Raw genomic sequence first — 21728 nt, 5'->3', positions numbered from 1 at the left:
TGTTCAGCCAGTGGTATGGAAATTAATCCTGCAAATATTGTCAGATGTTGAAATTTCAGGCTGCCAGAGCTGATTTTCTTCATTTATAGTGGAAATCTGCAGAAAGCATAGTGATCTTGGAAGCTTGTACTGGAAGTAATTTTTTTAATGTACTGTAACTCTTCATCCACTGACAACTTCATTGAATTTAATAGGAGATTCATTAAAAACAAAAGGGAAGGTGGTTTGAGAACATGCGTTAGCAGCAACTGAAACAGTTGGGGCTCGGTATTGGAAAAAAATGTACGTAGTGCCCTCTGACTCCAAGCGGCTGAGGGAAATTCTTGATATTATTGGAAACTGACTGAACTAATAAACTAACATAATAGGGGTTATATTCCATAAGATTTAGGAGAGAAATGAAAGGTGTTTCTCAGTTATTAGAATACATATTGGAACAATTGTCACTGAGGAAACTTATTTTTTAGATTTAATATCCGTTCTAAATGTGCTTATTGGAATAAATATATTGTATGCAGCATCACTGGAATGACATATATTTACAATTTAATACATATTACATACATTGGATTTTTTTTTCCTTGCTTTGCTTTAAATTAAAAATCAATATAAAAACGGATTGATGTTTATGTGCTTGCGTGATTACAGGCTCCCATGTATCATTCCTTTCTTTAAAAAAAGAAGAGAGAGAAAGAAACCCACAAAGTGTCTTGTGGCACAGGCAAGGCAGTTTATTGCGGCATCTGCTTTTGAGGGACAAACTCCACAACAAAGGCTAAGTCTGAAGGCACCTCTGTGGCTGGTGTGAACTGAATGGGTGTCACTTAAGAACCCCAGGGCTTCAAGCAGGAGCCGGGGCAGGAGAGGCTGAGTTCCCGCCTCCGGCTTGTTTAAAAGACACGAAGCCCCGCCTCCCAGCCGACCCTATTGGGCAGCCCAGGTCTGACGGAGGCGGGAACTCCCACTTCGCGAGGGGGCTGAGCTCTCAGCCCCCATCGCGAGAGTTCGCTCTGGGCCAGCCCACAACACCACCTCCATGGGGATGCAGAAGTGGTTTTCTCAGCTCTGCCTGGAGGTGCTAGGGATTGAACGTGGGGGCGTCTGAATGCAAAGAGGAAGGCCTTTTTTAGACTATGGCTGGGCCTATTTGACCCTAATATAATATTTGTAACATCATTTTTATGTAAGCATGTTAGGGGAATTAAAAAAAAAACCTAGAACACAGATTGTCCACTCATCAGCCCTGTAAACATTCCTTTTTACCAATGCTTTTGGCCTGTTAAAAGTTGTGGAGGGGACTGTTAATATGCGGATGTTATTATTATGCTATCTGTCATTATCTTTTCATTATTATGCTCTGTAAAATGTGTTCTTCATGTTGTACACCACCCTAGGATCTTTTGATAAAGGGCGGTTTGTAAATCGAATTAACAACAGCAACCAGCAGAGGGGCTTTGCCAACTACCCACACAATGTCAGCAAGAATCAGAGCTCTCCGAGAGCCTCTGTGGGAGAAGCAGCATTTATACCAGGCTTCAAAAAGCAATGAGCTGCATAAAATCTTATACTAAAGGGTGGGGGGGATGGACAATTCTCACCTTTTTTCTTTAAAAGAAAAAAGTACAATCAATAAACAAATAGTAAAACTGTTGACACTATCTGAGTCCTAGTACACAAAAAAAAACCTTGGGCAACAAATTGTAGCATTCAATCGTTCAAAGAAAAGCACCATCAGGAAAGAACTGGAACAGGTGTTCTCTCCCTTTGGCTCAGCCTCCCTTCCCCCCCCCCCCCCCCCGTCCCTTCGCTGGCTGGCCGGGAGAAAGTTGCACTTGAGTTAATTTAAGCATGGGAAGAAAACCAGCAGCAAGGCAGCATCCTCTTCCTGAGCCCCTCTGTAAAGTTTCATGCTGGTCTTTCCAACAGAAAACTTTGGGGCCCACCATGTCAACACCTGGGGCCCTTCCAAAGGCATCTGCCAGGGAGAAGGAGGAAGGGAGGTGAAATGTATGCCTGTAGCCGGAAATGCTGTAGTGGTAGTAGGTGGAACGGTATTAGTTCAGATGGCTTTGAAAACCGAACTGGGCAGATTCATGAAGGATGCTTCTAGCCTGCACCAACAATGGTGGGTTTGGTGGCAAGAGAGCTCTCCAGGGTGAAAAGGCAAGGAGCCAGCACTAAGACTCAAAGTGTGTATCTCCAGCAAGGAGCCCAAGCAGCAGCCTCCAGACAGCAACAGAGGCTTCTCAGAGCGCACAGCTAAACTATGGAACTCACTCCCACAGGAGGCAGTGACAGCCACCAACCTGGGTGGTTTTAGAAGAGGATTACACAAATTCATGGAGGGGAAGGCTATTAATGGCTACAGGCCGCAATGGCTATGCTCTACCTCCACGGTCGGAGGCGGTAAATGCTTCTTCTGAATACCAATTGCTGGAAGCTGCAGGAGGGGAGAATGCTCTTGCGCTCAAATCGTGCTTGCTGGTTTCCCACAGGCATCTGGTTGGCCACTGTGAGAACAGGAGGCTGGAGTAGATAGACCGTTGGCCTGATCCAGTAGGCTCTTCTAGTGTGGCAAGTGCATTTTGGAAATGCAAGAAGGCAACAGAGATGGGTAGGCGTATTTTCTGAGCCCCTTAAATTAAGAAAACCTTTAATAAAAATTATTTTAAAAATATATCGCTAGGATAAAAGTACCAGATTTCATAGAGGTGGGTTGGAAGATCTTGGCTAATTAACTGTTTAGGGAAGCTTTTAATGTTTGGTGGATTTCTGTATTTTAATATTTTGTTGGAAGCTGCCCAGAGTGGCTGGGGGAACCCAGCCAGGTGGGCGGGGTATAAATAAATTATTATTATTATTATTATTATTATTATTATTATTATTATTATTATTATTATATATTATTTGAGTTAACCGGAGTGGGGTGCTGGAGAGCTTAGCCACTGCAAATCTACAACAGAGCCAGTTAAGGGGGGGGGGGATGGACTAAGCTAGCCTGATCCTCTCCTAGCCTGTGCTGCGCCAACAGCTTTGCAGAGCACCAGAGAGTCACCTTTCACCTGCACGACCCATCTATCTCCATTACGTTAATGGAGGCTGGAGAAGTGTGATTCCAACCCTCTGCACAGCCAAGAGTGACTGTGCATGAAGTGACAAGGTTGCTAAGCCTGTCGCTGGGAAAAGCTCACGGCCAAACAGCAGCCAAGTGGGAGATTGATGAGCCTGTCGGTGGGGATGACGGATCAAGTTCCTGTATGCCCAGGATACAGCTGCAGAAGAAAAGATCTTTAGGGCATGGCAGGAGAAGGAGGACCCACTTGGAAAGTCATCAGCATTAATGCAATGTCCGCTGGATTCTGTGGACAAGGAAGTATCCAGAGGAGTTGGAGATTCTAACATTTCCTTGCTGCGGGAATATTCCTGAAATAACAGCAGGCTGACTTCTAGGGCGAGCATTGTCCACGCATGACTCCTATCTTTTCAGAGCATTTGAAGCACCACATGTTGTTGTTGTTTAGTCATTTAGTCGTGTCCAACACTTCGTGACCCCATGGACCATAGCACGCCAGGCACTCCTGTCTTGCACTGTCTCCCGCAGTTTGGTCAAACTCATGTTCGTAGCTTCGAGAACACTGTCCAACCATCTTGTCCTCTGTCGTCCCCTTCTCCTAGTGCCCTCAATCTTTCCCAACATCAGGGTCTTTTCCAGGGAATCTTCTTTTCTCGTGAGGTGGCCAAAGTATTGGAGCCTCAGCTTCACGATCTGTCCTTCCAGTGAGCGCTCAGGGCTGATTTCCATCAGAATGGAGAGGTTTGATCTTCTTGCAGTCCATGAGACTCACAAGAGTCTCCTCCAGCACCATAATTCAAAAGCATCAATTCTTCGGCAATCAGCCTTCTTTATGGTCCAGCTCTCACTTCCATACATCACTACTGGGAAAACCACAGCTTTAACTAAACGGACCATGGTTGGCAAGGTAATGTCTCTGCTTTTTAAGATGTTGTCTAGGTTTGTCATTGCTTTTCTCCCAAGAAGCAGGCGTCTTTTAATTTCGCGACTGCTGTCACCATCTGCAGTGATCAAGGAGCCCAAGAAAGTAAAATCTCTCACTGCCTCCATTTCTTCCCCTTCTATTTGCCAGGAGGTGATGGGACCAGTGGCCATGATCTTGGTGTTTTTGATGTTGAGCTTCAGACCATATTTTGTGCTCTCCTCTTTCACCCTCGTTAAAAGTTTCTTTAATTCCTCCTCACTTTCTGCCATCAAGGTTGTGTCATCTGCATATCTGAAGTTGTTGATATTTCTTCCGGCAATCTTAATTCCGGCTTGGGATTCATCTAGTGAAGCACCACATACTATTTTTTGATATTTATCACACACCTAAAAGCAACAGCAAGGTACTCTACAGTGTTAAGAGGCACATCGTTTTTTTAAAAAAAGCACAGAAGAAAGACTACCTGTATTATTGTCCTGATATTACAGGAGTAGGGACCGAAGCTGTTCTCATGGCTGAACCCAGAACTTTCTGACTCAAGAGTGCCTTCTCAGTTCAATTGACAGATAGCCCTTACAGCAAGAGGGTGTCGGTCCTAATGCCGTGGACTAAAACTCCCATTATCCCCGACCACTGACCACTCTGGCTGAGGCTGATGGGAGCTGGATTCCAGCAAAACCTGGACAGGGTCAGCCCTGCCTTGAGCTACTCCAGTGACATGAAAGCTGTGAAGAGACACATCGTCCCCTTGACTTGTTCCTCTCCCAGAATGGTTGCTGGCGTGAGGCGGCTCACCTTCGGAATCCTTGAGCTATTGCCAAGTGTCGTTTCCGCCTACTTACCTGCGGTGTGCCTGAAATCTACATGCCCGGAAGGGAAGAGAGTGGCAAGGGAAACCATCCCATAACGCTTTTCTCCCCAAGAGGCAGCTGATTAAAGATTCTTCTTGTCCTCCTCAAGATACACAACTGTGCATTACTGAGCCTGTACTGTATAGTTAGGAGGCACAGCCCCGGCGACACAGAAAGCACCCGGCAATAGAATGAAATAATACATCTCTGGCTGGCGGAGCAGTTTAAGAGCCGCAGGAAGTGCTGGGAACGGAGAGTTTCTGACAAATTAGCTTTGCTAACACTAGAATCTCCCTTAATTCAATTTTGGGAGCCAAATATACCTCCTCAATTTCATAGAGGCTGTTATCCAAAGCTTCAGTGTATCAAATTACAGGGTACATTTGGCTGGAAGTGCCCATTTGCAGCCAATTTCAGGCCCTCGGCTCTGTCTTGTCCAGTAACCAAGTAGTATTTACTGTGGGGCCGTCTTGGTTAAGGAGAACAAACAAGAACAGAAGGGCTGGAGTGCTAACTTTGGAGGACACAGATCTTTGTCAAAGTAACGCAGCCGGCAAGAGCCATTTTCATGCCCAGAACTTAAAAGGGTGAATCATTCATTAGGCTCTAGAGCAGGCATGTCCAAAGTCCATTTCAGGGGCCTAATCTGGCCCGTCAGTCGGTTTAATCCAGCTCCTGTGGCAGTTTATTTTGGGGGGTAAAATCCTAAAACAAAAAAACAAAAACAAAAACCAACCTCAATCCTAAAAAAAGCTCAACAACTTCAATCAACAATCTTGGCCGGCCCCCACGGCCCTTCACTTCATCAAATCTGGCCCTCTTTGAAAAAAGTTTGGACACCACGACTCTAGAGTGTGTGCGCCTGGCTGTGTGTGTGTGTGCCTGTGACTTTTTTTTCTGTCTGTCTAACTATGTGTGCTCTGATTGTGTGTGAGGATCCGGTCACTTTTCTTATGATTATCACTGTAGAGTTGGAAGAGACCCCCAAGGGTCATATGGTCCAACCCCCTGCAATGCAGGAATCACTACTAAAGAATCATTGACAGATGGCCACCCTACCTCAGCATAAAAACCTCCAATGAGGGAGAGTCTGCCACCTTCCACTGTCAAACAGCTCTTCCCATCAGAAAGTTCTTCCTAATGTTTAGTTTGAATCTTCTTTCTTTTCTTTTAAATCCATTGGCTCAGGTCCTACCCTCTGGAGGAGCAGAAAACAAGCTTGCTCAATCTTAAATGTGGCAGTCCTTCAGACATCTGAAGTTGGTTTTCATATCACCTCCCAAAGTGCTGGGTTTGACATTTAAAGCCTTATGCAGCTAAGGACCTCAACAGCTCAGGGACCGCTTCTCTCCACATGAACTGACCCAGACCCTTCCATTGTTATCTGAGACACTTCTTCGTGTGGATCCTCCTTGGCAGGCCTGGAGAGCAGCCATATGAGAACATGGCATTTTCAGTGGTGGCTCCCCACTTGTGGAACATTCTCCACAGGGAGGCTCACCTGGCACCATCAACACACAAACATTTCTTTTCCATCAGGCCTTGGGCCTCCTTGAGTGGGGGAGATGTTTTAATCCTGCCTTTTAAAATAGGTTTGTCTTTGAGTTTGTTTTCGCTTTTTGCTTTTAATGCATGTGCTTGTTTATATAGTCATACCTCATGTTACATTTGCTGCGGGTTACGTCTTTTCAGGTTACGGACGTGCTGAACCCGGAAGTCCCAGAACAGGTTACTCCTGCATTCAGTGTGCACGCATGCGCAGAAACAGCAAATTGCATCACATGTGTGTACAGGCGCGGCACTTCAGGATGTGACCTTTTCATGTTGCGAACGGGCCTCCGGAATGGGTCCCGTTCGCAACCAGAGGTACCACTGTATATTGTAAATCACTTTGCGTTACCTTGGTAAGAAAAAGCGACCAATAAATTTAATAAAGAAATAGGTAAAGGTAAAGGGACCCCTGACCATTAGGTCCAGTCGTGACCAACTCTGGGGTTGCGCGCTCATCTCGCATTATTGGCCGAGGGAGCCGGCATATAGCTTCCAGGTCATGTGGCCAGCATGACAACGGTGCTTCTGGCAAACCAGAGCAGCACATGGAAACGCCGTTTACCTTCCCGCTGTAGCGGTTCCTATTTATCTACTTGCATTTTGACGTGCTTTCGAACTGCTAGGTTGGCAGGAGCTGGGACCAAGCAACAGGAGCTCACCCCGTCACAGGGATTCGAACTGCCGACCTTCTGATCGGCAAGCCCTAGGCTCAGTGGTTTAACCACAGCGCCACCTGGGTCCCTAATAAAGAAATATAAATGAATAAATATTAAAAGCAGTTTCAAATGACTTAAAACTGCAGAAATAACGTGTGTCCTAAAAATATGCATCTCAAGTGCGGAAAAGCCAGGGTAAAGCAGTGCATCTTCAGCATTTGCCAAAAGGTATATAATGAAGCCCACAACATAGGGCATGGGTTGGCAAACTAAGGCCTGGGGGCCAGATCCGGCCCAATCGCCTTCTCAATCCGGCCTGTGGACAGCCCGGGAAACACCGTGTTTTTACATGATTAGAATGTGCCCTTTTATTTAAAATGCATCTCTGGGTTATTTGTTGGACCTGCCTGGTGTTTTTACATGAGTAGAATGTATGCTTTTATTTAAAATGCATCTCTGGGTTATTTGTAGGGCATAGGAATTCATTCTTTTTTCTTTTTCTTTTTCAAAATATAGTCCAACAACCCACAAGGTCTGAGGGACAGTGGACCGACCCCCTGCTGAAAAAGTTTGCTGAACCCTGACATTGGGTCTGCCATTTGAAATGCCCACTTTTCGACTCTTGACAGCTTTCCAAGGAAGCAATGGAATTTCTGGGCCCTCTCCCTAAAAAGTTCCCCATTCCCGAGTTTCAACTTTTGGATGAAGAGGGAGTCAAAGGAATGCTCAGCACAATCTAAATTGCATTGTGGGGGGCCTTTGAAATTTGACACCCAGCCTCCCTTTCCTCTGAAATCTCAGATTTAAATCCAATTAAAGTGAAAGGGCTTTTATTTCAGGGCCTCTGTGGCTCCAATGAGGGATCTCTTGACCTGGGGCTAGAATCAAGTCTAATGAGCTCCCACAGGCTGCATGTTCAGGCCTTCAGGTACAAAGAGCAAGGGAAAACATTGCGGGGGGCCCCCCCCCACACAACTGACAGGTCACATGAAGCCTCTAGTAGACTAGCCTGGCCTGGTATAAGTACAGCGAAACCTGTCCTTCTGCCCTTGTCTGATCAAACAAGTTGGGATCTTTCGCCTCCTCAATTTCAAGGCTCTAGTGCCTCCAAGTCTAAACTCCCAACACTAGCCACTGGCCTCAGAGACCCTGTTTGGTTGCAAGTCGCTTTAACCAACCAGCCAACAAAAAACACGACTAGGTCTAGTTGCAGGGCATGACTCCACCTCCCCGACCACTTCCTACCACCCAGGAAGTCTGCAATATACAGGACCTTCCTATACACAGGTTCTGTCCCCTACCCCCGATACTGGTTACTTTGCTAGCTGTCCATGATAATGGTATGCACTGTAAATGATGCAGACCACAGCCAACAATCAGGAAATACTGCTGTATGAGTACAGCTGATGGATGTTAATTTGGGTGCTCTGGGAATGGCCATGTGACAGAGTGCGGCCTGGCTTGTTTGCGGATAAAGAGAGTGTGTGCATACAGGTACACACAAACCCCAGAAACCTGCTTCCTTCTCCTCTCCATCCCTTCGGATCCTCACCTTTAACCATTTCCCAATTCCCGAACAGTCACGTAACTCTGCAACCAGACAGGATATATGTTGCATGTTGCTCTCCTCCGTTTGCCCACCTACATTCCTGACCTACTGCTTTGGCTAAGTGTAGAAGTCATTGCCCCTTTTAATGAGTGGGAGGTTCATTGATTGCTAGGCATGCAAATAGGTCTGAGATGAAGGTAGGGATTGGTATAACAGCTGCCGATGCCACAAAGGAACAGAAGGCTCCAGTCAAGCACAAGAAAGCAGGGAACTTCCCCTTCGCAGTTCTTTTGGGGAATGCGCATTTAGGGAGCTCTGTCCTAAGCTAAAAGTTCTATGTGTTCTGAGCACAGTCTGTTAAGTTTCCCCTCCACTGCAAAACAAGACTAAAACCCTTACAGGTGGACACTTGTGGGAAAGCCAATCAGAACAGAAATCCTTCAACTGTTTCTGGAAACTGCAGATAGTGGGTGCCTGCCACATCTCGACAGGGATGCTATTCCACAGGATGCTGGCAGCCACACTAAAAGCCCTGTTCTCAATCACTGCAGAGGCTTTCATGTTAGTGCCAGCACCTTGAACCTGACACGGTAGCAGATTGGTAGCCACCGCAAATCCTGCAAGTAGGGTGCTATATGCTGGCAGTAGTTTGCCTACTCAAGCAACCTAAGTCTCTGTGTTCTGCACCAGCTAAAGCCTCTGGGCTAACATAAAGGGTAGCCCCACAGAGAGTGTAATTTATTGAAGCGATTCATCAGCAGGTTTTCCAGTCATCACACATTTTCTGACTTGAGGAATTTGGCAGGTCAAATCCAGGATAGTATACAATTTTAGCATGGTCAAGTGGAAGGCCAAAAGGGTGAGTAGTCACAGTGCTGAAACCCTGAACTGCCCCAAACCCTGAACTGCTGCTGCCAATCAGTGTTGACAGTACAGAGCTAGATGGACCAATGGTCTGGCTTGGTATAATGCAGCTTCCATCCTATGCTCCTAGTCTTTCACACCGCAAAAAAGAAAAAGTGTGCCTTTCACAATACCTTCATGTGCTGCTAGCATGCCAGGGATTCTCTGCAAGCTGGACACAGGGGTGTTCTCTGGCAGGAGGTGATAGACAGCCTCCAGGGGTGGGTGTGGCTGCAGGCTGCACTGAAGATGACAGCTGTCAATCGTCATCAGGTACTTGTTCACTAAAGAAAGGAGAATAGGAAACTTTTTTCCTTAATTCAGTGAGACCGAGAAGGGCCCTGCCTTGCCCAATAAAATAAGCCACACTGAAGAGGAAGATAGCAGGACTCCTATGGATTGTTTTCAACTAAGCTTACTCAGAGTAAACCCACCGAAATTAATGAAATGAAATAGTCAAGGCCATTAATACTGATGGGTGTACTCAAAGTACAATTGGGGGGGATCTCTGGATCTTTAGCCTGTGAATGTGTGTTGTGTATGTGTATAAGGGTATGTGTAGGGGGGGACTTTTAAGAAGTGCTTCTTTGCTCAACCCGTTTGACAAGACACACCCAAAATTCTTTCTTCTGCACTGTTCTAAAGGGAGCTGGAACTCAATCAGGAGCACAGGCTTAGCAGACAATGGTTGTGTCCCCACAAAGTGCAAAGTCATGGTTTGTTTTAACCATGGTTTGTCCAACATCTCACTGATGAACAAACAACCCACATCTTCACTCTCCAAATTTTGTTGTTTTCCTGCTGCTCTTGCTTCTCATGGCTCTGTAAGCCAATAAGCACCTAGGTTGGGGCGGTGTGGTTAAGCAAGTATGTTTGGTTTGGATGTTACACTAACCCACACTTAGAACAAGCTGTGGTCTGCAATTCAACAAACCATGGCTTCACACTGTGGTTTGTTCCCAGAAAGCAATGCAAGGTTAGTCTGCTTGGCTGGGTTCAGACATTCAAACAAACCATGGTTCAGCTTGGGCTAAATAAACCGTGGATTAGTGGTAGGCACAAAGCAGGCCACCGTATTGCTCAGGTTCTCCTTTTAGCTTGCCTCCCCATCAGCATGTCCAACCTTCCCTCACTCCCAGGTTGTTCTTGCCCTCTGGCAGGAGTCAGATCTGCAGCAGGAAAACCCATTGCAGCATATCTAAATAGCTCACCCCATCCCATTTGCTGCTATGTATCGATTGGGCGCTGTCCTAAAAGAGGGTTTCAATCTGCATAAAAGATTCAGCATGAGACTGTGCCCTCTTGCAGAACTGCTGCCAACAATGACCTTTGTCCCTCCCAAATGGATTTGGCTCATGTATGGGCTGTACAGAGCGACTGTCCAGAAACAGCTGGGCTGTTGTAAAATGTTGACATGGTTTCTGCAGCACCAGAGCAGACAATGAGGGTGGGTGGGATAAGGGAGGAATCGGTCAGCAGGTAAGATGGAAAACAAACAGTAAATTAAATCTGACAGTTTCCTGGAAGCAGTCTGTCTAAAGGCAGTTTGGATCGGCATTTCCAGACTTCTGAACCACCCTCTTTATCTGATTTAAAATCAGAGGTATGTTTCGCTGCTACTTCCCAAGAGGTTTAGTTTTAGAGTGTGTTAAGGGCTACCGTAGCTGGTCGTAAACAAGACCGTGCCCTGGGTTTGTGCATGATTTGCTTGCTTGAGTGTGTCACGTATTTAGAATAACACAATCCCAGAGCAGTGCTTCAAGCAGAGATGCAACAGGCAGATAGGTGTCTCTGGGAGTGGGCAAAGAGTGCATCTGTGTCAGAAGTGACCGTATGCTCCAGTCACACTCAGTGAAAAGATGAGACAGAATGACCCGCCATGGAAGGGCTGATTGGAAGGAGGCAAGCCAGACTGCTGAAGTATACAGAGAAATTTATGTTTCTTCTATCTCAAGGTTTCTTTTGGGAGGTTTAAACTAATTTTGGTTTGTTGTTTTTTTTGAACAATTATTAGTTTAGTTTTAGTATCATTCACTTTATCAATATCTCGTTTCAGGGATTTATCACGGTTTAGTTTTGTTTTTGCGCTGTATACTGAGACACAGCATGCAGACTCTTTTGTGGGTGGGTACTTTGGGTTCATTCATCCCCCTCCCCTCTGAGTCCATGTTCTGCTTTCCCTCAGAATTTTATGGATCCGCCTTATTACATATGCAAAGAATACACTGTCTAGCATGTGAAAATGGCGATATGCCTCATGACTTACACTCTATTGGCTCTTGGAGAAGTGGGTGCAAGAGGGCTCGTGGGGTCCCATGATACAAACTGAGCCTGGGGAGAAAAAGGAGACAGAACATGATACAGAGGGTTGGTGTCATCTTTTGTCCCAGTGCAGAGTAGTAAATAAAAACCAGAAACTCTCTTTAACCTACAGCCCTCCAAATGTTGTTGGGACTTCAACTCCCATCATTGGCCACACTGGTCAGTTGGCCACACTGGTCAGTTGTTGAAGTCCAACAATATTTGAAGGGTTGCAGGTTCCCCAACCATGTCAACACAAACACAGCTCTAGGCTTAACAACCAGCTAATCTTTACTGTGTGAACAGCCCTAAAGATATCTGCCTCTGCTATTACAAAAGTTTATCCATTTACCCTTTGTCCTTCAAGTTCAGGTTTGTTGGCTCAGATCTGCTGTTAAACAAATGTACGATCCCAAAACCACACGACATCTCCTGCGGGGTCCCGTCCCGCCTCCTGGCTGTTGCTACGACCTCCACCACCAAAACGATGCTGGGATAATCCAAAGATGTGTGGAAATAAACAGTCTGGAAGGGGAGGGCAAGAGGGGAGAGGAGATGAGTAGGGTTATCATAGAAGCTTGCAGCTAACTAAAGCCGATTCCAAACTGTGGTCCCTTGCTGCCTGTATATCAGGAACTTCTTCCAAGGACACAAATATGGTACATCAAGCTTTTCCCCTCCTAGTCTCCCACCCTGTGAGATCTTGACTTCCCCACCTCTCACTCAGGTTTCATACACCAACTTTCTGCAACTTTCACGTGGGTGCAGCATTTGGCCCTCAGTAGCAGCCCAGAGTGGGTGCCCACAGTGCTGGGTCCATATCAGTCATGGCATTAGCAGTACCCGGGGGGGGGGAGTGAAAATGAACAACCAACTACCCCTGGCAGGGCCAGCCCAAGACATTTTCCCACTTAAGGCGAAACAGAAAAAGGCAGGGGAGCTCCCCCATCACTGCCTCCTCCTCCTCCTCTGCCTGAAGTGACTAGAAGCCACAGCATGCTGAAGGGGTTGGGGTTGGGTTGGGGGGAGAATCTGGAGAGCAGCAAGTGACATTAGCCGCCATGGGCAGCAAGCACAGGAGGCAATGAGCAGTATGCTCCTGGGGGAGGCTGGATCTGCTGCCCCTCTCAAGTCATCCCCAGCCTGCCACCCGAGGCAACTGCCTCACCAAGGCTAATGGGTGGCCCAGTCCTGACCCCCGTCAAAAGGGAATCAATCCATTTTATTGCATATAGCCAAAGGCCTTTACAACAGATGACAGAGAATAAAAGGAAATTTCATCTAAAACCATACAACGTAGCCTCGTAGCAGTTTACAACATAAAAAGAAATTTACAACATTAAGACTTAAAATTGGAGTGCATTCACATAGATGGAACGGAGCTTCTTGGCTACCAGTGTAAATGTGGCTACCTGGTGTATAAGGTAAATATGTTTATCTGCTGTTCAGCTGTCACTTCCTGTACAGATCGACCTGGAAGCCAATTAAAATTGGGCGATATAAATTTTCCTCTGGGCGTTGTATACAGGGGGCAAGTCAGCAGGAAGTGTGTGATGTCCTCTACCTGATTGCATTCATGTATAAATTTGCGATCCATATGGGGAATTCCCTGGTATCTCCCCTCCAAATATGCCGAGGGCATCTGCTGAAATTTTAGTTCTACAAAGACCCTGTGTAGTTGTGGGAAGGCCAGAGTCTCAAGGTAATGGGGCCTTGAGTGATTGGTCTTAATTTGGGGGTACCAAGTAGAGAAACGGGCAGCAATGATGGATGCTCTGTCTTGGTTGGCATCCTGATCAAAAATCTCAATTTCTAAGGTCACATGGGCTGAGGGCTAAGTAGTTCTCCATTTGGAGATTAGAAACCCTAAGATTATCTTGGCACATTTGTGCCCAGCCCCCTGTCCGTAGTTGCTGTAAGCAGCAGAGCTTACTAAGTGTATGGTCCTCGAAAGATTTAGCCTGTGCCAGTTCCCGTCAAAGGGAATCACTTCTGGACCACTCCCAAACCATGTCCAGTCGCCTCTCCTTAGACCTGCATGACTTGGAAAGTCTGGGTGCAATCCCTGGCAGGCGTGTGATTGAAGAGCAGGTTAATCCTTCTATTAGAGAGTCATTATCCAAGTGTCACAGGCAAAACATTTGCTGTAATCACAGACTGTCAGGGAAGGATAACGGAGGGAGGCATTAAAGCATCAGTCCGCAGAAATAAATCGTTATTCTATTATCTTTTATTGCAAAATGATGGAAAAAATTGTCAGCAACCGTTGACAAGCGGACCGGCAAGGCAGAGTTATGTGCAGGTTCCTGAAGAATTGGGTACCTCTCTCAAAGTAGGTATCCGTTGCGTCGCTAAGCCTATTGCTGTCTCCAGAAGTGCCAATATTGGTCTTCCTAGCATATGCCTCCTTTCCTGAATGGGGCTACCACGCTGGCAGTTAAAAACCACCAGGGTTATACCGAAGTGAAGATTCGGGAGAGAAATTGGCTGAGCTCCCTCCCGAACGAGAATGCAATACGGGCTATGTTAAATGTCTTGTTGCATTTGACGTTAATTGGGTGGTTGAAGAAGAAAAGGCCACTGTTCCTCACCCACCTCCATGGTTTCAGCCAAAATCGGGCCTTCCTTCCACAAATTGCAGCCTCGAGGTGGGGCATCTTCATGAGGGCCATGGCAGGGAAGAGTTAAAAAGCCCTGCCCATGTGGCCATGTACCTATAGGGATTGGGAGCTTTGCAGTGTTGTCCCCTCACTGGACTAGGACAAGGAAGGGCACACATACTGGTCTCTGTGGGCATCACAATTCTCTTAGATGGCTTTTAAAAGAGGATTGCACAAACTCATGGAGATAGGAGTATCAATGGCTACTGGCCATGATGGCTATGCTCTGCCTTCACAGTTGGAGGAAGCAATGTTTCTGAATACCAGCTGCTGGAAACCACAGGAGGGGAGAGGGCTCTTGTACTTGGATCCCACCTGAGGGTCTTCCACAGGCATCTGCAGCAGCTAAAAAAGCCAATGCAATTCTGGGCTGCATCAATAGGAGTATAGCATCTAGATCTAGGGAAGTAATAGTACCACTGTATTCTGCTCTGGTCAGACCTCACCTGGAGTACTGTGTCCAGTTCTGGGCACCACAGTTCAAGAAGGATACTGACAAGCTGGAACGTGTCCAGAGGAGGGCAACCAAAATGGTCAAAGGCCTGGAAACGATGCCTTATGAGGAACGGCTTAGGGAGCTGGGTATGTTTAGCCTGGAGAAGAGAAGGTTAAGCGGTTATATGATAGCCATGTTCAAATATATGAAAGGATGTCATATGGAGGAGGGAGAAAGATTGTTTTCTGCTGCTCCAGAAAAGCGGACACGGAGCAATGGATTCAAACTACAAGAAAAAAGATTCCACCTAAACATTAGGAAGAACTTCCTGACAGTAAGAGCTGTTCGGCAGTGGAATTTGCTACCAAGGAGTGTGGTGGAGTCTCCTTCTTTGGATGTCTTTAAGCAGAGGCTTAACAGGCATATGTCAAGAATGCTTTGATGGTGTTTCCTGCTCGGCAGGGGGTTGGACTGGATGGCCCTTGTGGTCTCTTCCAACTCTATGATTCTATGATTCTATTATCTTTGGCTCGGGCTTTGTATAGCCTGGGAACAACATGGGAGTTCTTTAAAGCCTTGCATCCACCAGGATCCACAGCACAGAACAAACGATTAAATCCAAATAAATATATTTTTTTTACTTATTATGTGCTTGCCTAGCTTTATGTAAAGGAAGCAGGATTGCTTGCTTGCTGCATATTTCACACGCCTAATTGTCGACAGGGGGAATCCACTGGGCATCCAGGAACTTGGACAACTCTCTTTCCGTTTGCCATTAAGAAGACAAGCATTAAGAGACGGTTCCCCTGCACAGGCAGCTCTCTCTGAAAGGTTTGAAAGCAGCTTCCCAGGAAGGTAAACGAGGGAAATGTAATTATTTGCAATGGCACCTTGGCAAACCTCTCCACACAAGTGCTCCCCCATTATCATCAGGGGGAAATAATAATTGAATAATCACAGTGATATGAAGCTGTTCATTAGCCGGAACAGTACGGCTGGGGGGGGTGGCAAACGGGGCTCAGCAAATTATCCACGCAGGAACCGTGTTTGTGACAGATGAGACGATGTTCTCCTGCCCTCTTTGGAGCGGCTTATCAGGATTTGACAGTTATTCTCTGTGACGGAATAAACAACTTTCTAAACCATTAACATGTGCTGCATTCCAATCCCTGGAATACCCTCAATGCAAAAAAAAAAAAACCTGGATTTTTCTGTTGCTGTTGATACTGTTTAGCAGAACAATTTTACCGGCTCCTTTGGATTTCACTGCTGCCATTGTGGGAAAGAAGGGTCACAAGAAGGTCTTGAGACTCTTCAAATGGCAGAAGGATGGAGAATGTGAGTCAAAGGCAAAGGAACCTGGTAGACAGCTGAAGCAGGTGTCCGAGTTGCTCAGACTAGCAGGGAAATCTGTCCTGGAAGCATGATACCATCCTTGATTGAAAGAACAAATATGCTGAATTGCAATCCCAGCATAATTCATCCCCGCCCAAAGAGAAGCCCACAGAGGCCAGCCTGCATTTGCCCTCGATCCGCCCTCATCACCTCTTCCTCCTTCCGCTGCTGCCCTCACCCTGACACTTGTTCCTCCTTGCATCTCCCCTCCCTTCGTTGACTCCCCACCAGCCAAAATGGAGACTGGAAGTTCCTCAGGTTGAAAACTGTTGTTTGTTTATATCACTAAACCTAACAAACAAAAACACTCCTTAAAGTAAGAAGCCCTCGCTGTTGCTTCTCTGGCCTTCAGGGAAGCATCTCTTTGCATGCTCAGAAACAATGCATGATTCTGATAGGTCATGACTCTGTTGCAACAGAAAAATAAAGATCTGCCTTGCTTTCACTGCATCCTGCCTCCGTCCATTCATCTCTGACTGATCATGAACTTAGAGAGGACTCAGTCCCTTGGGGAGTTGGGCAGCAAAAGCCAACTACCCCTATTTTTTCCTATATCAAATGTGATGAGAGTATTGAGCACCTGATTGGCCCACTGCATCCATTCGCCACTGGAGGAGAGAGAGAGAAATGGCAAAATGCACCATAATCCTAAAGTTCCCGGGAACTGTGCTTTACAAATACTAAAACGCAACATTGCATTTAAAGAAAGGCAATCCACTTAATGGGATCATCGGGGGGGGGGGAGAGGAAGGGAAGACGCAGGGCAACTCAGAGCAAGGTCTAGTGGTGCCAAGTTTAAGACAACACAGAATAAAGTTACTGGGGAGGGACACCCCGTCACCCTCAGCTGCTCCTACCACCCCTGAATTGGTTGTACAGTGGTACCTCTACTTACAAATAACTCTACTTACGAATTTTTCTACTTACAAATGGCGCTCCGTCCGCCATCTTGGATGCGGTTTAAATAGGATTTTTTTCTACTTACGAATTTTTAGATAGGGTTGCTTCGACTTATGAATTTTTTCTCCCAATGCATTCCTATGGGATTCGACTTACAATTTTTTTCGACTTACAAATGTGTGTTCGGAATGCATTAAATTCGTAAGTAGAGGTACCACTGTATATGCTTCCTGACCTTGTGTCATTCCTGGAGCAAGAGCACCATCTGCTGCCTGATCTCAAGCATGACAAGTGTAGTGAGAATTTTTATTTTTATTTTTTAAAAATCTCTTCCATCATTTACTAGACTGAGGGGGCGAGGGTAGAGCAGAGAGACAGAATGGAGGCACAATACCGTGTGACAGGCTCATTTACAAAGCCCTGAACAACTTAATGTGCAGGGTATCTCAGAGAATTTGTCTGACCCTCTTTTAAAGCCATCAAAGTGTGTAGCCATCACTACCTCTTGCGGAAGAGAATTCCACCAAGTTACACTCAAGAGAAATCCCAGTTCTGCTCAAACCCTTCATTCCGGAGATGAGCGGGGAAAGAGCATAATTTTACAGCTAATATTACTAGAAATGGGGAAAGAAGAAAGGCGGGACATCCAGGAGAATACTGAGAGACCTATAAGTGATATGGGGGTGGGGAAAAGACAGTGTGGTGTAGTGGGTAGTGTTTTGGGACTAGGACGCCGGAGACCACGGCTCAGATTTCCATTTCCATGGTTCAGACTGTTCCATTTGGGACAGTCACTGGATCTCATCCTAAACTACCTCACAGGTGGTTGTTATTATTATTATTATTATTATTATTATTATTATTATTATTATACTCCGCCCATCTGACTGGGCTGTCCCAGCTACTCTGGGTGACTTCCAACTTAATAAAAACATAGCAAACATCAAACATTAAAAAGTTCTTGATACAGGTAGGTTGTGGGGATTAAATGAGGAGCGGGGAGAATCATGTACACCACCTTGAGCTCCTTGAATAAAAAGGTGTGATAAAAATGCAATAAATACATAAAAGACCAGGGAAGGAGCATGTGCTCAGGGACTCCGGAAGGGTCCAAGGCTGTGATCTAGCCAAGTCTGGGTGTGCCCCACCCTCCACTTGAGCTGCTGAGACGAATAGATCACACCACTCTGCCCCTGTGAATGGCATGGCCATAGAATCACAGATGTATGAAGCCTCAGAATCGTAGGATCCGAGCCTGCTGTATCTGTGATCATTCAGGCTCCAGCATCTAACCTCAAGCAACTCCTAAGAGATCACCAGCCCTTTAAGCAAAAGCACATAAAGGGGCATCCTAAATCAATGGGCTGGAGCAACTGGTCTATGAGGAAAGGTTATAATATCTGGAGTTTTTTCAGTTGTTTCCAGAAAGTGCAGATCAGGGTTCCTGTCATAGCTCAACAATAGCTATGTCCACAGAACAAGGGCAGGCACACTAAAAGCCCTGCTCCGAGTTACTGCAGAATAGGCTTCTCAGACCTCTGGAACTTGCAAGAGAAGCCCTCCTGCAGACAAAAGAAGCTGGAGTAGGCACTAGGCAGGCCATTGGTCTGATCCAGAAGGGCTCTTTTTACATTCTTACGGGATTCCGCATGACCTCCTGCTGACTTCAGGGTGAGGTTCCTGGCAACCGCAAACTGCTGCTTGACTAGCAAGGCCAGCCAATGTTTTGCTGACCTCTACCTATATTCACTGATAACACCCAGGTTCCAGGTCCGATAAGAATCCCCCCTTGCCTTCATGTTAGCTGGTTGCTGGGCATGCAACTAGGTCTGAGATGAGGCTGGGGACTGGAGTAGGGGCTGCGGCCTTCATCAAGACACTAGCAGCTTCCTAAAGCAGTAGATGTGGGGGGAATTCACTTATGCAATCCCTAGTGGGAAAGGGGTTCGCCTTCCTCTCCATTTGAGCATTCCGATAATCCCTCCAACACATGCACTGGCAGAGCAGTTCAGGAGAAGAAAGTGTACCAAATGACTGCAAGAGGTTACAAAAGAGACCAGCATACAATTTTCAACACCTCAAGCAACCTGGCGCTGGGATCTTTCCAGCCCCGACGTCATACGATTCCAACGTGGTGGTGGAGGAGACTAAGGGGGCAGAGAATCTCTGGTCCCAGTTTCGGAAAGCAAGAAGCCGATAGGTATGTATTCTGTTTATTAAGCTATTAATAAAAGTGTAAGGGAAGAACTTTTTTTCCACTGCGACATCAATACCACCCACCAGATTACAATTACAGTTAAGGGGAGATCTTGCAATGGCAGGTGCCTGCATGGTTTACAGCGGGAGACCCATTCCTAACCCCGCGTCCCAGACACGTACCTATCTTTCTAGTTCATTATGATTATTAATAATTGATACTGGCAGAGTATTGTTTGCAACCTGTAACACAGTCCTTGCTGAAATCCTGGGGCACGTTGGCGATCTAAACTTCCACAGGTCCCTGACGCATCAACAGGAACCTCTGTACATGCAGTGGAACCGCCATCACATGGATAAAAGCAGCAGGACCCATATACGAACAGACTGAACCCATATTTGGGGCTGACGTGCCACCTTTTTTGAAAGAGCAAAGCTGTGAGCTACTACTGAGCCGTCGCCAGGCTATCAGGACTCTCAGCTCTTCAACCCTGCCCTGTTACCTTGTCAGAAAGTACAATGGAGGTACGATTTCCCTGCCCTGCCTTCCCTGATCCCAGCTTTCCACCCATCCTGTCTAAGGGAAAACAGAGGCGCTTAAAAATTAGCACCACGTCGATTATGGTATAAGCATGAACTCCTCACCCCACTACAGAAATAATGAGTCGCCTACAGGCTTTTGAACCACCCTGTGGATTTGGGCCAATTCAACTTCCCAACCCTGTGCCCCACCAACACCTCAATTTCAGTCATCACTCAGAGCATTTCTTCCTTACCTCGTGGAAGACCGCTGCAGGGAGATGTCCCAGCCCAGCTTTAAGGGGCTTCGTGGCACTCCTCCAGGTCTTCCCAAAGAAATGGTGGTAGGTGACGTCAAAGAAGGAAAGGCGCAGCTGGAATTCCACGTCCGACATTTCATCCAACGCTCTCTGCCAGTGGTAGACCAAAGCAAACCATGAGAATGTAAGAAGAACCAAATGGATCGGGCCAGTGGCCCATTTAGACCAATACCCTGTTATCACTGTGGCCAACCAAATGCCAATTATGGAATGCCTGCAAGCAGGACCCGAGCACAAGAGCACCCTCCTTTCCTGTGGCTTCCAGGGAAACAGGAAGCTGGGCTGGATAAGCTTTTGGTCTAGTTGACAAGGATTCTTAAAGATGGAGAGTGCAGCTCTAAGAAATTCCATTGCCTCTCTCAAGGCATGGGTCCAGAGGAGGTAGCCCTTCCAGCAACATGCAGAATTCAGGGTTCATCTACAAGTTCTCAGATTACAAATGGAATTTGCAGCAAACTGTTAAAAACTTATGAGGAGTCTCCTGGATCAGGCCAACGGCCCATTGAACCATGCATCCTGTTCTTACAGTGCTGCTTCTGACCATGGAGGTAGAACACAGTTGTCAAAGCCAGTAGCAGTGAGCTGATTAGCATGGTCGGTCCATCAGAACGGAGGAGGGCCTGTCCTAAGGAGAAAGGGAACTATTTGCACCTGTTCTAACAAATCTCCTTGCTCTAGTTCAGGGTTTCCCAAACTTGGGTCTCCAACTGTTTTTGGACTACAATTCCCGTCATCCCTAGGTAGCACGACTAGCGGTCAGGGATGATGGGAATTGTGGTCCAGAAACAGCTGGAGACCCAAGTTTGGGAAGCACTGCAAAGTTACTTCTTCCCCAACCTGCTGTCCTCCCGCCAGCCCCGTTTATTACAGTCAATGATCAGGGAGGATGGGAGTTGTGATCCAAAATATTTGGAGCGCTCCAGGCTAGAAAAGGCTGCCGTAAACTAACTGGTATATGAGATGTGCCTACTCAGAAGAGTAGGATGAACTGAATTTGGTAGAACTTACTCCAAGGACCCAGGTGGCGCTGTGGGTTAAACCACTGAGCCTAGGGCTTGCTGATAAGAAGGTCAGTGGTTCGAATCCCCGTGACGGGGTGAGCTCCCATTGCTCGGTCCCAGCTCCTGCCAACCTAGCAGTTCAAAAGCACGTCAAAATGCAAGTAGATAAATAGGAACCGCTACAGCGGGAAGGTAAACGGTGTTTCCGTGTGCTGCTCTGGTTTGCCAGAAGCGGCTTTGTCATGCTGGCCACATGACCTGGAAGCTATATGCCGGCTCCCTCGGCCAATAATGCGAGATGAGCGCGCAACCCCAGAGTCGGTCACGACTGGACCTAATGGTCAGGGGTCCCTTTACCTTTACTCCAAGGTAATGTCCTGGTTCCTGCTGTATAAAGAAATCAATCTCAGGTTAAATTTTCTGCCAGATCAGTGTGGTACATAAGCAAAGCAAGGATCAATGGCCCAAGAGGTGTTATGCACAGCGTTGATC

At 46.6% G+C, this 21728-nt stretch overlaps 1 protein-coding gene across 2 annotated transcripts in view; it reads right to left on the bottom strand.

The window, feature by feature from the left end:
• Positions 1-21728, bottom strand: part of NPHP4 (nephrocystin 4) — a 100661-nt gene that overhangs the window by 66644 nt on the left and 12289 nt on the right. For both annotated transcript variants that reach the window (XM_088671789.1, XM_035119028.3), the window contains exons 3-6: positions 20173-20325; positions 12162-12334; positions 11775-11839; positions 9643-9792 (exon numbers count right to left, since the gene is read on the bottom strand). In XM_088671789.1, the coding sequence (XP_088527915.1) occupies positions 9643-9792; positions 11775-11839; positions 12162-12334; positions 20173-20325 (541 nt within the window). The remainder of the gene's footprint in view (positions 1-9642; positions 9793-11774; positions 11840-12161; positions 12335-20172; positions 20326-21728) is intronic.

This window comes from Zootoca vivipara, chromosome 6, assembly GCF_965207765.1.
Source record: "Zootoca vivipara chromosome 6, rZooViv2.hap1.1, whole genome shotgun sequence".
NCBI lineage: Eukaryota > Metazoa > Chordata > Lepidosauria > Squamata > Lacertidae > Zootoca > Zootoca vivipara.
This window is presented reverse-complemented; position numbering and strand designations above follow the sequence as displayed.